The sequence below is a fragment of the Podarcis pityusensis genome, assembly GCF_964106645.2.
Source record: "Podarcis pityusensis genome assembly, chromosome: 13".
NCBI classification, from domain to species: domain Eukaryota; kingdom Metazoa; phylum Chordata; class Lepidosauria; order Squamata; family Lacertidae; genus Podarcis; species Podarcis pityusensis.
The window spans coordinates 48,312,023-48,329,198 of record NC_138038.1 but is presented as its reverse complement, the minus strand read 5'-3'; the positions used below and the strand labels follow the sequence as shown (position 1 = coordinate 48,329,198).

Sequence of the window (17,176 nt, the reverse complement as noted above, 5' to 3'; positions counted from 1 at the left end):
TAATTAAATCTGGATTGTTCAAGACAACTGAATACTTTAAGAAAAACAACAAAGAGCTTCTCGGCACTGTAAAGAGAGGAAAGCTTTGTAGTCGCAAAAGCTTTTTTAGACTTTGTGGCTTTTGCCACCGTAAATTTTCATTTCTAAGCCTGCAGAGGACTCTCTGTTGTTTTCGTTATGCGAAACTACTGTAGCTACCCATCCAGCATAAGATGTTTTAAAGAAAAGGTTGTGGAATTTAAACACATACATTTCTAAGTTTTAGAAGGCATTTCGCTGAAGCCCCTGTTTTGTTATTAACTTAGTTTGGGTCATGAGCTGGACTGATGAATAATTAAGATATCTATTTTGGTTTAAAGAGATTATTCCGGCATAACTAGGCTGAGAAAGGCAGTCAGTTTGAGGTACCAGGCTGTTTTTATACCCAACAGTCACTTTGGAAAAAAGATAGAAAAATCACACACAACTAGACAGAAGGAAAATATTGAATTTAACTTACCACTGCTCACTGTAACCAGGGTACCTTGTCCCCATATGTCAAAAGCATAGTAGTCACAGTGATACTAATTCCTGCCTTGAGTGACTAAAAACCTACTGATCTCAAAGCTCAAGGTGCCAGAGGTCACATCTCCTATGTTGTCCTCCCATTATATATTATATTTATTTACACAACTATATTTCCCTTCTGTTTTAATTGAAACTGAATTTTCTCTTGCCATAAAGAGACAGAAAACACCTCCTACTCCACCTTGCATTTAGGACATTTTTTTTAAACCCAGTAAAGATCTTATTGTAAAATATAATAACTACTTAAGTCAAAGGGAAACATAGAATAGAAAATCCTTACCTGAAGATACCATCACCATGGTCCCTGGACCCCAATAATCAAAGGCAGCATAGTAATCACATTGATTAACCTGCCAGTGCTGTGCGAACAAAAACTAAACAATACTTTCCTGTTGCCAAGACTTTAAATGGAATAGTATTTGACATTCTCTCCGACATCTGTGTATCTAGATTTATTGACTCATTTAAATATTTGCCAAGTTTATGACTATGATTTATTTTTTTTAAATCTTGTATTCCTGGGACCTATGGAACATTTTTAGTTACAGCTAAACAAATATAGTTAGGTTTGATCCAAAGCATAACCCAGTATAAGGATCTATGGCTTTGGGGTCAACCTTAACTTTTAAAGAATGAACATTGCAATCAAACAGACTGAAATAAGTAATAATATGTATGATTTACCTGAAGTGACGGTCACTAGGGTCCCTTGGCCCCAGTGAGTGAAGTAGGCATAGTAACACAGTACATAATTCTCTACTGAGAGGTGTGCAAAATCCTAAATAGAAATTGCTAAAGTATATTCCCCCCTTTACCTGCTGAGACCGTGACGAGGGTTCCTGGGCCCCAGGTGTCAAAATAACTAAAAAATTCATTGAATATTAGCTATCCACTAAGTGGTCCAAGTTCAGCCTGATCAGCATACTAACAATATACAGGATTTTTACACCAAGCTAAGACAGCGGTCATGCTTATATTTCATTTCTTCTTGAGTGCACTCAAAAACAGATCAAGATTAAATACTTTTGCTTGCACTGTAGATAGAATTAAGCTGTGGCACTAGAGAAGTGAGACTTTCCATGGGCATGAGACATATTTTCCCTAGAGCTTAGAGAACCCAGAAAAAGCAACAGAAGAACGAACCAACCCTGGTAATGGAAGAATAAAAAAATTCCATGCAGCTTTTCTAAAGACAGAAATAACAAGGGCTTTTTGTTCTTACCTGTAGTGACAATGACTTGGGTCCCTGTTCCCCAGTATCTCATGTCATCACACTGGTTAGATCTCTTTCTTAAGATGGACAAGAAGTTGACCCACCCGGTTTATGCAGGGAATTAGAGGGCTTTCAAGATTAAATGTATTCCCACACTCAGTGGTTTCGGCCCTCAATATACTGATTTGTGAACAAGTCCTAATGACTTTTGGAGAATTTACCCATAGGGAAGAATGTTTAGATGTGAGGTTTAGGCTTCCATCTTTTCCATTATATATTAATTATACATGCTTATAATAATTTAATTCATTGGCACTCCTAAAAAATAAATGGAAATTCTCACATTTTGCCCAGATTCTAAACTATTCTGTCACAGCCCTGATTCTGACAAGAATCATATACTCTAGCTTGCATTGAATAGGTTCTGAACTGCAGCATTTATCTATGGAATCTCACAAAGAATTCTATTCCTTTTTTAAAAAAAGCATTTAGCATTGTAGCTCTCGAAAGAAAACAAATGAAACAATTGACTCCTGTTCCTTATGAACCTTTGACACTAAATTGGGGTTGACGGTGACCTATTTCTCCAGAATTTAAGAGAACAGGCAGAAAGTGATCTGCTGAGGCAGTGATCTGCCTCAAACATTTGAGAGATAACAAAAATATTACCTGAAGTGACAATCAGCTGCGTTCCAGGTCCCCAGACATCGAAGTACCAGTTGCACACAGATCGTTCTAACTAGCAACTTGGCACAGAAACTTCATTCTGCTTGGACCTTTTAGCAACACTATTTTGGTCTAATGAAGAAATGCCCCACCCACACATTTTGGCTTCAAAACAATTTTCTAGCTCTGTTTTCAACCTTTCCTATGGTTAATTTCAAACTAAGCTACGTAGAAGACTAGCAGTGTTTTTCACAATCACAAAAAAATATTAGACAACATAAAAAGTCCTCTGACCCGCCACTTGTTTTTTCAGAATTAACTGAGCATTAACCGAGACTTAGGCATTTACAAATGGTCAGATGTTTGTGCAGTTCACTGGTGAGAAAAGTATTCAAAGAAATCTCTTAAAGATGGTTAGCCAGACAGATGTCCCAGCAGTGAAACAGACATACATTTTAAGCAATGTTTGAACAAATTTTGGGGTGTGGGTCTTGGTGAAGTTCTGCACAAAGAAACATTGGAAGAAGCCCTTAGTTGTCACTGTCTCAAAACAATTGCATTTCATATGACACAGATATACTGAGATAATGAAAAAAAGGTTACAAAATAAGTGAGTAAGAGTAGGAAAAGCTTTTTACCTGATGTTACGATCACCATGGTTCCTTGGCCCCAATACTCAAATGGATAGCACATTAGGGCTGTTTTGTACTTCCTCTCTACAAAAACCACTTAGGAACCGACATACCTTCGCAACGATCTCTCTTTAATTTTTATATTTTATTTCATTATAGATGGAAGTAATTTGGCCTGAAAATTGTCTGCAGAGCGCTTCCAAAAACCTCAGGAAGACTGCCACCAAGTAAGAAATTTCAGGAATGAATTCACTGAAAGATTTTCCAGCTGGTGGGAAATTTTAAAGCCTTTCTAGACCATTGCAATGTCTATTGGCCTCACCAATATATTGGGCAGGTATTTATTACTCATAAACTACGATCTCAGTCTATATACGGCAGAAGTGGGGAACACTATGAAGCCTTTTCCTAATAATCGGCATAGCATTGATTATTCCAAAATGCCTTGGATCTTTCCTCCCTTTTCTATCTAAAGAAGTCCAAATTTTTAATATTAACCTGGGCCGTATTTGACTGTTTGAGCTTCTCTTTATATTACAAAGTAATGAAAGACAGAAAGCTAAGCTGATGATCAACATGAACACCCCTAACCTGGGAAAACAACCTAGATCTTAAGAACTATACGAGTAAATAACATTTCAACCTGTGTTTAGTGACTTTAAAGCATGCAGTTTCAAAGCCAGTGGCAGTCAGTGAAAATTGCAATGAAATTCATGCAACTGAAAACTTGTACAAAGCCTTCTCAAAAAATAACAAGACATTCTGTGGAACTGATGTGCAGTGGCTTACCTGATGTGACGGTTACCAGGGTGCCTGGTCCCCAGCTGTCAAAAGCACCCCAGTCACACAGTAAACCTCTCCCCTCGGGAATACGTGCAAAAATGCACCCACAGGTGCAAGTGGCTGCTTCTTCTTCAAGACCCTGGTCAGATCTAGCTGTGTCCCGACACAGGAGGAACAGGCGGTAATTTTTCTGACAGTTATTTATCAATGCCCCTTGTCCGAATATGGGTTCTGTGGCATCTAAGCCATATTGCACCAACACATAACAATAGCAACAATGAAAGCAGCAAATAGGCACTAATTTAGGACCTAGAAAGATGCTACGGTACATCCCATTCTGCGATGCTGTGGCTAATTTTGTGTCTATGTGTGCAAAAAAAGCAGCCTACGTGAATCTATGAAGTTGCAATGAGTAAAAGGAAGATTTTTGTCTTACCAGAAGTAACGGTGACTGCGGTCCCTTGTCCCCAGTAATCAAAAGCATCATAGTAGCACAGTTGTATCACTCCTAACAGGATGTCTGCAAATACTGTTTTCTTAGTTTGAATTCGTGGGTGAAGCTCACCATGAAGGCAGAGCTATTTTGAGTAGATAATGTGCATTATCTTGATGGACCTTTAAAGCTCCAAAACAAGGCTGCAATCCTATATACACCATGCCAAGAATAAGCCTTGCTGACTTTCTTCTGAGTAGAAGTGCACAGGATTGCATTCTACTGTACATAGTGCATCTTGGCAAACCAATGTCTGTTGTAAGGATGCCCAGCCTTTCAGATTGCTGACCAGAGTACTTTGGAACTCTTAAAATACTTTTCTAGAGCGACCTTCATGAAGCTGAGGAAAAGCTGTGGGTGGGTGCTCAAGAGACTGGAGAGTGATGATCAACCAGCTACTACAATTTTCTGTAGGTTGCACATCAGCTAAATCTAACAGGGGATCCATGATTGGATCTTCCCATGGTTTTTCCACCTCTCTCTGGTGGCCCTACTCTTTTTCTGAGGAAGATACCCTCCTTCCCAAGCTGCCATTTGCTCTGAAAATGAAAACTTTGGCCACCTGTTTCAGAAAACATTTGGACACCAAAAATTCCAAATCTCTTGAAAAACACAGATTGACTCCCTTCATGTCTCCAGTTCCCCCAGCCCTCCAATCCTAGTTAGCTGACTTCCTTGGCTAGTCAAAATATCTTGGCAGTCTTTATCATGATAGTCTGGTTTGAGTCAATAAATATAATTAACAATGTACTTGGCAACAGTGGTTAGAGAATTATATGTAGATTGATTTACATGTTAGCTGATGTAACAAACGGCATTTCCTTAATACAGCAGTTTGTCAAAAACACGGCTTATTTGCATTGAAATGGCATTTCGCAAAGATTCTAGGTAATAATCTCTAAGAAATTCTTGGAAAGTGTGGCAGAGAGAAAGGGGAAATGATTGTGTGTGTGAAGTTGGCAGATAGATAAGGATCCAGATGGGGGGACATGAGAGCTGCAGGTATCACTGAGCCAATAACTGTGGTAGCACAGGTCATAACTCTGTAAAGGAGAGGCTCAATGAGACCACCTTTGATCGATCAATAAATGAACATTGCGGAGATTCTTTAGAAAGCAAAAGAGAACACCATTGCATGGTACAGCAAAAGGTTTCCTGCCATTAACCACAAACATTTTTTTGAAAAAACCAACATCTCTAAGCAACGTCTGGGCATAGTCTGAAATAGATATGGCTCAAAAGAGCCTGACCACAGACTTTATCTAGAATCTATCATGCTTCCTTTGTGTTTCTTTTTTTTAAAAAAGAAGGTTCCAATATGCCCTCTCCTCACCACAGATAATCTGTCCTGTTCCTTTCCAATAGGAAGGAAATGATTTCTCCTTTGCATTAGGTAACGGCCCAGTTTTGATAGTTTTGTGTTGAGTTGGGAGATTTGTATTTGCAACTGAATCCCAATATATGCATTATTCTCCCAGTATATGCATTATTATCCCAAGGTTTGAGAAATCTGAGATTTCTCAGACACCATCCAGTTGAGGAAAGAGTTTGGATTTGAGTTTGGATTTGATATCCCGCCTTTCACTCCCCTTCAGGAGTCTCAAAGCGGCTAACATTCTCCTTTCCCTTCCTCCCCCACAACAAACACTCTGTGAGGTGAGTGGGGCTGAGAGACTTCAAAGAAGTGTGACTGGCCCAAGGTCACCCAGCAGCTGCATGTGGAGGAGCAGAGACGCAAACCCGGTTCCCCAGATTACGAGACTACCGCTCTTAACCACTACACCACACTGGCTCTCGAAAGGCATTGGACCAGAGGTCTTTGGTCAATTGGCCCTTTGCCGTGCCACGTAACATATGGTGACTGGCAGTAGTTTAATTGATTAGACAAATTTTCGAAGCTAAAAAGCCAAAAGAGAATCTCCATGTTTGACGGCAGTATACTCTGACAAGCGGATAGTAAGCTGAACGCTCCCTGCTTTTATGGGCTGCTTGTGAAATCCCAAAGGCATCTGGTTTGCCACTACTCAAAGCAAAATGCTAGACTACTGTCACAATCACAACATACATTTAAAACAATATAAAACTACTTTAAATAGTCATATTCTTCTGGAAAAAGAGGTGCTGGAACTCACCATGAATGTCTCCTTTGTTCTTTTATAATGACAATGGCACCCACCTGAGAGGTGCTGGAACTGGGTTCTGGAGAGTTCCGGTAAGTTCTGGCTGGGGGAAAAAAGCCCTGACTTCCCCCAAGGAATTCTGGGAGCTGATGTTTGTTAAGGATGCTGGTAATTGTTCCCTCACAGACCTATAATTCCAAGAGTTCCATGTGAAGAGGGATTGGTTGTTAAATCACTCTGGGAACTATAATTCTGGGAGGGGAATAGGGAACTCCTATTCTTTGGGATTCTTTGGGAGAAGACATGACAGTTCAAAGTGGTGTCATAGTACTTGAAATGTAGGGTGCGAATGTGGCCTTAGGTAGACAAGGTAGCTGAGTACCCTGATTTGTTGAGGCATTTCCTATGATCATTGGCATTTTAATTGAATTATTTATTAGAAAAAGCCACTATTCATCCAGAGAGGCCCCATTTTAAAGGTAGCTAAATGGAACTTGTTCACAGGCAGCACTCACTGGAGTCCCAGATCCAAGGTAAAGGTAAAGGTAAAGGTAAAGGTAAAGGTAAAGGTAAAGGTAAAGGTAAAGGACCCCTGGGCAGTTAAGTCCAGTCAAAGGAGACTATGGGGTTGTGGTGCTCATCTCGCTTTCAGGCCGAGGGAGCTGGCGTTTGTCCACAAACAACTTTCTGGGTCACTTGGCCAGCATGACTAAACTGCTTCTGGCACAATGGAAAACCGTGATGGAAGCCAGAATGCACGGATATGCTGTTTACCTTCCCACTGCAGTGGTACCTATTTATCTACTTGCACTGGCATGCTTTCAAACTGCTAGGTTGGCAGGAGCTGGGATAGAGCAACGGGAGCTCACCCCTTCACGGGGATTCGGACTGCCGACCTTCTGATCTGCAAGCCCAAGAGGCTCAGTGGTTTAGACCACAGCGCTACCCACGCCCCTCCCCTCCTCTCACCCTGCCTCTGAGCTTCCAGAATTCATTGGCTCAGCTGGTGATGTAAACAGAACGCAGGAATGGTTGGATCTTTGCTTGATTCAGCAATTCTTCTGCTCTTTTGATCATCTGCAATACCCTGAAGACAAACAGCAATAGCCATCGTTCTTTGTTGCAGTACAGATGCACTTAGCGGAGTGAATCTAGAGGCTTCCTCTCTTTATGTCCATAGAGGTTTTTGTAGGGGAATGCACCACTGTGCCCCATCCACAATGAGTCAAGCTTTGACAAAAACCATTGTTTTCCTAGTGCATTCTTGAATGTGATGTTTGTGGACACTAATACTTAGTGTTTGTGGACACTAATACTTAGCCATCTCTCAGGACGCACCAGCTCAGTCGTTCCGAACTAATATGCTCAGTTTTGCTGCAGTCTTCTTTGTAAAGTGTGAGTGCAGTCCACCAGCCATGACTCATAATAACTGTTTGGTCTATGAAGATTTTTCGTCGCTCACAAGCAATGTTTTCCTATAACCCCTCATCATGGTGCCCTTCAGCTGGTGTCTGACTGTGAGCCATAGCAAAGCAAAAACCTGTTTGAGGGGGAAACTGTAGCTATTCTCACATGTGTGCCATCAGCTGTCTGGGTGCTGAATTTAGATGGGTAACTTCAAGGCCTCTGATCTCCCAGCTTATGGATCTTTACCTTCAAAACAGACTCAGGCTGAGTAACCTTTTAAATAAAAACTGCCCTGTAAAGCATATGGCTTTCCTAAACATTACCTTTAAATGGAGCAAATATTTTAATAAGATGCTGGTGTGAACAGGGTGGCTGCCACAAAGTTTGGCTGTCAGCATACTGCCCTTTCCAAAGGAGCAAGGAAAGAGAAGGCTGCAATTTAGTGACAGAGTTGCATCATAATGATTTATGTGTACAGTGGTACCTCGGGTTAAGCACTTAATTCGTTCCAGAATTCCATTCTTAACCTGAAGCTGTTCTTAACCTGAAGCACCACTTTAGCTAATGGGGCCTCCTCCTCCTGCTGCTGTGCCGCCGCTGCACAATTTCTGTTCTCATCCTGAAGCAAAGCTCTTAACCTGAGGTAATATTTCTGGGTTAGTGGAGTCTGTAACCTGAGGCGTATGTAACCTGAGGTACCACTGTATTATTATTCATTTCTGGGGACTGTCTTTTGATGCTCTGTGATGGATTTCAGGATGATGGCACTAAAAACCCAGACTTCAGCCTGCCCATTTGAGGGAGGAGCTTTTGGTACCTTCTAGAGAGAACACCCTCTTTGCCCTTGCACACATCCCAGCAAGCAGTTTTTGTACTGAGATGTAGCACTGTGGCCCACTATATTCTCCCACAATGGCTCATACTAGAACTAAATCCTTTATCGGTGAGTGAGGCAGAGTATCATCGTTTTGGATGTGTTTGTAATATTTCAGCCCTAAGTGATGAATTCTGCCATGGAAATAAACACAGCATGTGATGGGAAATATTTCTATTCTTTACACGGGTCTCTTCACTTGGCTTATAAAATAAGTCAGTCGCTTCATCATCCACAATCCTACACGGGCGGAGATTTTATCAGTGGCCGCAATTTTTTATCATCTTGCTAACCGTAGATAAAACAACCAACCAACCAACCAACCAACCAACCAATGACAACAACAATGACATGTTTCTAACCCTTACAATTGAAAGTGTATTAAGAACAGTGCATGGGTAAAGATCAGAACTAGCTGTAATGGGATTTTAGGAGTGAGGATGTTGATCCGTGTCTGATGATTACCCTCTCCCTGGGCCTTCTGAAATGCAACAATGCATTTACTGAACATGTTGGTATCCCACTTCCAACAAGGAAGATGGAAGAAGATCCCTCATTTTATCCTCACAACTCTGTGAGGTAGGTTAGCAGGGGCCTGAACCCAGAGCTTTCCCAAGACAATCCCCATTGCTCTATCCATTAAGTCACTCTCAGTAAGAGCTCTCAGTAACAGAATGCCAGTACAGCCATTTTGAAAAATGACCTGCTTTTGAGTACACCCTTAAAAATATGCCCTCTCTTGGAACTTCCGGGTTGGCGCCATCAATAATGGCGGATTCCCTCTGACTTTCTGAGGGACCGGCTCCGCGGTATCGGTCTGACCGCTGCGGCGAAAGCGGGGACCCTTCAAAAATCACAGGCGGGTGAAGCCTGTGAACGTGGGACTCGGCGGGCACCTTTTGCGCCCCCCCAAATTGCGAAGGAACCCATTTACGGGCTCCGGAGCGAAATGGGGTGAGTGGCGCAGTGCTGAGAGTCGATTGCTTCTTCCGCGGAGTGAAGCCGCACAGCCGTTATCGGAGAGCGCTGAATTTTTCCGGGGACAATTTGTCTTCAAAAGCAACTACCTGTGAGTAGGATAAAATTGGATTTAAAGGGAGAAAGTAATTAATTCAGCACCGAAGCGGGGAGGCATAAACAGGAAGTCCGCCTTCCGTTTCTTGTAAACAGATCAAAGCAAAGAGACTGTAAGCGGAAACTTTGAAAGACGTTTGAAAAAAGACTTAAATCCTAACATCAGAAAAGCGATCTCCCCTCCGGATTGCAGGAGAGGAGGGGAGAAAGGTTTGAACTGTATTTACCTGCCAAAAAAGAGAGGAAAGGAAGCTAAAATCCACCGCTTAGAACCTGGGAACGGACTGCCTAGGGACAAGGAATGCCGTTTTGTGAAAGCACTATTGGCAAATAGAGTACTGGTGACAGCTAACTCTGCAAGAGAGCTACAGTGTTCCTGGACTTCTCCTGGTTTCAAAGTAACTGGAATTAAGTGCAATTGAAACTGTTGCCTTGTTGTGAATTGGGGGATTTATAAAGGATATTTTCTTTTCAAAGTTACAAGTTTTGACTGTCACTGTGTCCCCCTAGAGGAGGTTTGACATTGTTACAATAACAACTGGGCCAGGGAATTTTCCACTTCAAAACAAATCCTAGCCGTGGGACTGAGCTTGGATTTTAATTAGAGTGTTATGGCAGATGGAAGAGGAAAGTTAGAGTTGATTCAGGAAAAAACTACCAGGTCTGGCAGATCCTTTCGTCCAGATACTGGGGCGCAGGGAAGAGCTTCAACATCTGGTCCTTCTGGACCATCTGGATTATCAGAGGCTGCACCTCTACAAGTTAAACCAAAAGGAATGTCGTCTGAGGACGTTTTAGCTCTGGCACTAGGGAAAATAAATGAATCTTTGGAAAACCTAAGTAAACAAGTAGCTGAAACAAATAAACAAGTAGCTGAAGCATCAGTTAAAATTGACCAAAATACTACAAGTATTAATAATTTGGGACAAAAGGTGAACACCAACACAGAGACCATTGAGAAATTGTTACAGGAATCTACTTTGACCCGAAAGACAGCTGAAGAGGCAAAGGACATAGCAATTGCTACTGAAGAGAAGATACCACCGATACAGAGGCAACTCGAGGATCATAGGTTGATGTTGTCTATGATTGAATTGAAGGAAAAACAAACGAATTTGAGAATCAGGACTGTACCTGAACTTGAGAAAGATAATTTGATTGACTTTCTTACGCAGGAATTTGCAGATTTCTGGCAACAGGATTTGGGGAAGGAAGAATTCAAGATAGTGAGCGCATTCAGGCTTGGAAGAAGAGGAAGGAGGAATAAGGTGAGAGACTGTTTGATTACCCTTCGAACAAAAGAGGAGAGAGACAAAATCTTGAATCTGCATTACCAAAAGACTTTGGAAATACATGAGTCAAGTGTGGAGATATTTAAGGACATTCCAAAACATCTTTTGGACTTAAGGCTTAATTACGGAGATCTGGTTGCTCTGCTGAGAAGCAATAGAATCATCTTTAGGTGGGAATTTCCCCAAGGCCTGTCCTTTAAATATAAAGGAAGAAAGATAAAAATAAGATCAGTCAATGACAAAGATAGATTCTTGAAAGACCACGGAGAAGACCTACAGAAAGAAGTGGAATCTGGAGAAGAGCCAAAAGCACTGGAAAGAGGAATACTAGATATAGCAAATTTATCTTTTGGATTGCATGGTTCAGAGAAAGTGACACCACCGACAGAACAAGAACAAACACTTGGTGCAGTTGGAGGTAAAGTGAAGTAACCTCATCATGGCTTTGCAACTATTAAGTTGGAATTGTAATGGTCTCAACTCTCCTCTGAAAAGGAAAAGTGTTTTTCATTTACTAAAAAAGGAACAATTGGACTTGATTTGCCTACAGGAAACACACGTGATAAGGCTACATAGGAAAGTATTGATTAACAAGAGATTGGGACAGGAGTTTATTTCATCTGACAAAGTTAAAAAAAGAGGAGTAGTGATTTATGCAAAGGAGAGATTATCACCGAAATTTATCTTTAAAGACGATCAAGGAAGATTTGTGGCAATTGAAATTCAAATACAAGGAGAGAAATTTTTGATAGTAGGAGTTTATGCACCGAATGAGGCGAAATCTGAATTCTTTAAAAAGTTGCATGAGACTTTAATGGACTATTTGGATTACAATCTGATTTTGATGGGGGATATGAACGGAGTGGTATCTACAAACATGGATAAGGCACAAAGACAGGTAGTCATCAAGGATAGTAGACTACCGAAAACATTTTTTGAGATGACAGACAACTTGGACTTAGTCAACATCTGGAGAACAAAGAATCCCTTGGGAAGAGAGGGAACTTTCTTTTCTGAAGCCAAGATGACATGGACTAGAATTGACCAAATATGGGTAACTAGAGGAATGGCACCAAAGATAAAGAAAGCAGAAATTTGTCCAAAAACCTGCTCCGACCATAATGCTGGGAGCCAGTGTGGTGTAGTGGTTAAGAGCGGTAGTCTCCTAATCTGGTGAACTGGGTTCGATTCCCCACTCCTCCACCTTCAGCTGCTGGGTGACCTTGGGCCAGTCACACTTCCGTGAAGTCTCTCAGCCCCACTCACCTCACAGAGTGTTTGTTGTGGGGGAGGAAGGGAAAGGAGAATGTTAGCCGCTTTGAGACTCCTGAAGGGGAGTGAAAGGCAGGATATCAAATCCAAACTCTTCTTCTTCTTCTTTTGCTGTAAGGATGGAGATGAAACTAATATCAACTGGCTCCTTCAGATGGAGGATGAATGACACCTTATTTAGAGATGAAGATGTGATTAAGAAGGCCCAAAAAACTTTGAGAGACTATTTTGAGATAAATATGAACACTAATGTTGAAAAAAGAGTAATCTGGGACGCAAGCAAAGCGGTTATGAGAGGGTTCCTGATACAACAGAATGCAATAAAGAAGAGAAGCCAAAACGAGAAGAAAGACAAAATTTTGGAGAAAATAAAAGAAAGTGAGAAGAAATTGAGAGCAAAACCAAAGTCGCAGGAGATTTTGAGAGAAATAAAGTTATATCAAGTACAATATATGAAATTGATGAATCAGGAAATAGAATGGAAAATTAAACAAATGAGACAAAAAACATTTGAATCAGCTAATAAATGTGGGAAATTGCTGGCTTGGCAAATGAAAAGAAGACAAAAATTACCGTATTTTTTGCACCATAACACTCATTTTTTTCCTCCTAAAAAGTAAGGGGAAATGTCTGTGCGTGTTATGGAGGGAATGCCTACGGGTGGCATGCCTACGGATTTTCCTCCTCTAAAAACTACGTGCGTGTTATGGTCGGGTGCGTGTTATAGAGCGAAAAATACGGTAAATACTATTATAAATTTAGAAGTGGAAGGAAAGAACATACAGAACCCAGCCGAGATTAGAAACTGTTTCCAGAGGTACTTTAAACAATTATATACACAAGGGGCCACAGAAAGAAATTGACATAGATCGATTTTTGAAGATGAATGGACTACAAAAAAATCTCTCAAGAAAGTAAATTAATGTTGAATTATAAAATATCTGAACAGGAAGTAGAAGGTGCCATTCAAAACATGCAACTAGGCAAATCTCCAGGACCAGATGGGCTGACTTCTAGATACTATAGATCCTTGAAAGAGTGGTTAGTACAACCTCTAAAAGAAGTCTGCAATGAAATATTGGAAGGGAAAAGGGCACCAGAGTCGTGGAAAGAAGCGTATATCACACTTATACCAAAAACAGAGACTGAAAAGACTCAGCTTAAGAACTACCGCCCCATATCATTACTTAATGTGGATTACAAAATTTTTGCAGATATTTTGGCCAAGAGATTGAAAAAAGTGTTGATGGAAGAGATTCATAAAGACCAAGCGGGCTTTCTCCCGGGTAGACAGTTGTCTGACAATTTGAGGAATATAATTAGTATTTTGGAAAAACTAGAAGTGAATATGAACACTAAGGCAGTTTTGATATTTGTGGATGCGGAGAAAGCTTTTGATAATATTTCTTGGAGCTTTATGAAGAAGAACTTACAGGGGATGGGGGTGGGTGAAGGATTTGAAAATGGTATAGGTGCAATTTATTCTGAACAAAAGGCCAAATTAATTGTTAATAATGAGGTGACGGAGGAATTCAAGATAGAAAAAGGGACGCGACAAAGCTGCCCAATTTCCCCATTGCTTTTTATATCAGTCCTGGAGGTTTTGCTAAATATGATTAGAAGGGACCAGTTGGTTAAAGGTATACAAGTCGGAGCTAGACAGTATAAATTGAGAGCTTTCGCAGATGACTTAGTATTGACATTACAGGAGCCAGAATCTAGTACTAAAAGAGTTTTGGAATTGATTCAAGAATTTGGTCAAGTTGCAGGATTTAAACTGAATAAGTTAAAAACAAAGGTTTTAGAGAAAAATTTAACAGTGATTGAAAGAGAAAGGTTTCAGAATGAGACAGGTTTAACAGTGGTTAAGAAAGTGAAATACCTTGGGATTAATATGACAGCTAAAAATGGGAACTTATTTAAAGACAATTATGAAAAATGTTGGACGGAAGTGAAAAAAGACTTAGAAATTTGGTCAAATTTGAAGCTTTCATTGCTAGGCCGTATTGCTGCGATAAAAATGAATGTATTGCCTAGAATGTTGTTTCTGTTTCAAACATTGCAAATCGTGGACAAAATGGATTGCTTCAAGAAGTGGCAGAGAGATATCTCTAGATTTGTCTGGCAGGGCAAGAAGCCCAGAATAAAATTTAAAATATTAACGGATGCAAAGGAAAGAGGTGGATTTGCCCTGCCAGACCTTAAACTTTATTATGAATCAGCAGCTTTTTGCTGGCTGAAAGAATGGCTGCTTCTTGAAAACACAGACATTTTGGATTTAGAAGGCTTTAATAATGTATTTGGATGGCATGCATATCTGTGGTATGATAAGGTCAAAGCACATAAAGCATTTAAGAATCATATTGTCAGGAAAGCATTGTTTAATGTCTGGATAAGATATAAGGATTTATTGGAAAACAAAACCCCAAGGTGGCTGTCACCGATGGAAGCAAAAGCACAGAAAAAGCTCAATATGGAGGCCAAATGGCCGAAATATTGGGAAATTTTGGAACAAGAGGGAGATAGACTGAAATTGCAGAGTTTTGAGAAACTAAAAAACCAAGTGCGAGATTGGCTTCATTATTATCAGATAATGGAGGCATATAATTTGGACAAGAAAATTGGCTTCCAGGTGGAAAAATCAAAATTAGAAACAGAACTGTTAGAACCTAAAACTAAGATTTTGTCAAAGATGTGTAACTTGCTGTTGAAATGGAATACTCAGGATGAAACGGTGAAATCTGCTATGATCAAATGGGCACAAGATGTTGGACATAACATAATGATGGCTGACTGGGAACAGTTATGGACCACAGGTATGAAGTTTACGGCATGCAATGCCTTAAGAGAGAATATTATGAAAATGATATACAGGTGGTACATGACCCCAGTCAAGCTTGCAAAAATTTATCATTTGCCCGATAATAAATGTTGGAAATGCAAAGAAACTGAAGGTACATTCTTTCACCTTTGGTGGACGTGCCCAAGGATTAAGGCTTTCTGGGAGATGATCTATAATGAATTGAAAAAAGTATTTAAATATACTTTCTTGAAGAAACCAGAGGCCTTTCTCCTGGGCATAGTCGGCCAATTGGTGCCAAAGAAGGACAGAACTTTTTTTATGTATGCTACAACAGCAGCAAGAATACTCATTGCAAAGTATTGGAAGACACAAGATCTACCCACTTTGGAAGAATGGCAGATGAAGGTGATGGACTATATGGAACTGGCGGAAATGACTGGCAGAATCCGAGACCAGGGAGAAGAGTCGGTGGAAGAAGATTGGAAGAAATTTAAAGCCTATTTACAGAAATATTGTAAAATCAATGAATGTTAGAATGATGTTGGATAGAAAGTAAGTGGTTTCTAGCTGTAATACTATAAGGGAATATGAAAAATGGATTGCTAACAGGTAAAAATTTAACGTTACAATATTTTAAGATTTAAGACTTGGATAAACAAAGAGGGGAAGGATTTGCTGAACCAACAAACCGAACTGGAATACAAAAAAGGGAGGCGTGAGGAGGTCTGGGAAATAAGCTAATGAAAAATAAGTAATGGAAAGATTGAGTTGTTTTTAACTATTTTTATTTTGTATTTTTCTTTTTTCTATTTTTATTTTGTAATATTTTGAAAATTTCAATAACTATTTTATTAAAAAAAAAATGCCCTCTCTTTCCTCTCAGTGACATAAATCACATGTAAACATACATCCTTTATATCTACTCAGCCACCTGTTCATCTTTTCTCTATACAGTGGTACCTCTAGTTACGAACTTAATTCATTCCGGAGGTCCGTTCTTAACCTGAAACTGTTCTTAACTAGAGGCGTCCTTTTGCTAATGGAGCCTCTTGCTGCTGCTGCACCACCGACACATGATTTCCGTTCTCATCCTGGGGCAAAGTTCTCAACTCGAGGTAACTCTTCCAGGTTAGCGGACTTTGTAACCTGAAGTGTTTGTAACCTGAGGCATTTGTAACTCAAGGTGCCACTGTATATCTTTCCTTCAAAATCTATATAACACAATTTACCACCTAATGCAACATCAGTCTTTTCCTTGCTCCCTTCTTTCTCTGTCTTATCATTATTTATCTCTACATATGCCCCTTTCTACCTTGATAGTCATAGCTTCTCTGGATATATGAAGCTGACTTTGCCACCAAAGAAACCCACAGAGAAGGCACTAGGGAATTAAACAGCCATTTCTTTATCCCCCATCCCCTTTCTCAGGGTCTAAAATTAATCTTAAACAGGAAGCCTGTTTCTGCTTCCTCCCACATTTGAAACAGGAAGCCAGAAAAGACCCTGAGGTTGATTTTGGAGATGAGATGAAGTCAAAATAATATGTAATGAATGTTGAGGGATGGGGCAACAGAAAGGGAGAACATCCGCTCCGCTTTCTTGAAATTAGCTAAGAAGAAAGTAGAGTTTTCAGAATGGGACTCCGGGAAAAGTCATCCAACCATTTTTGAGGTGGAAGAGCAACTACCAAGTAACATTCCCCTGAGCTTTCATGTGACCAAAACATTGTAACTAGCAAAAGCAGAAACCCTAATCAAGCCTCTCATTTTTGCCACCCTCATTTCAGCTATTCTTCTAAACTACTTTATACACTGGCTTGTTTCTTTTTACCAGGAAAAAAAACCCTGAACTAAATGCAATGATGCAACTGTAGCCATTTAGCATAATTTATTCTTCTGGCACTAACAATCACACCACATCAGGAGGCAGGGTTTAAGTGAGCTAGAAGATGCATGGTCACGCTGCATCCAACTATGCATT

At 40.2% G+C, this 17,176-nt stretch overlaps 1 protein-coding gene and 1 gene segment (V, D, J or C); both read right to left on the bottom strand.

Annotated features, from left to right (window-relative positions):
• LOC308461715 (immunoglobulin heavy constant mu-like) overlaps window positions 1–3,916 on the bottom strand; it is a 61,593-nt gene extending 57,677 nt beyond the window's left edge. The window contains exon 1 of the C gene segment in view: window positions 3,868–3,916.
• LOC308461686 (uncharacterized protein) overlaps window positions 1–17,176 on the bottom strand; it is a 98,303-nt gene that overhangs the window by 41,282 nt on the left and 39,845 nt on the right. The window contains exon 4 of one of the 3 annotated variants that reach the window (XM_080978810.1): window positions 4,298–4,353. The exons of 1 other annotated variant lie outside the window; for it this stretch is intronic. In XM_080978810.1, coding sequence (XP_080834936.1) covers window positions 4,298–4,353 — 56 coding nt within the window. Of the gene's footprint in view, window positions 1–2,449; window positions 2,520–4,297; window positions 4,354–17,176 lie in introns of all 3 variants that reach the window. One more of the 3 variants, XM_080978811.1, reaches the window with a different exon arrangement.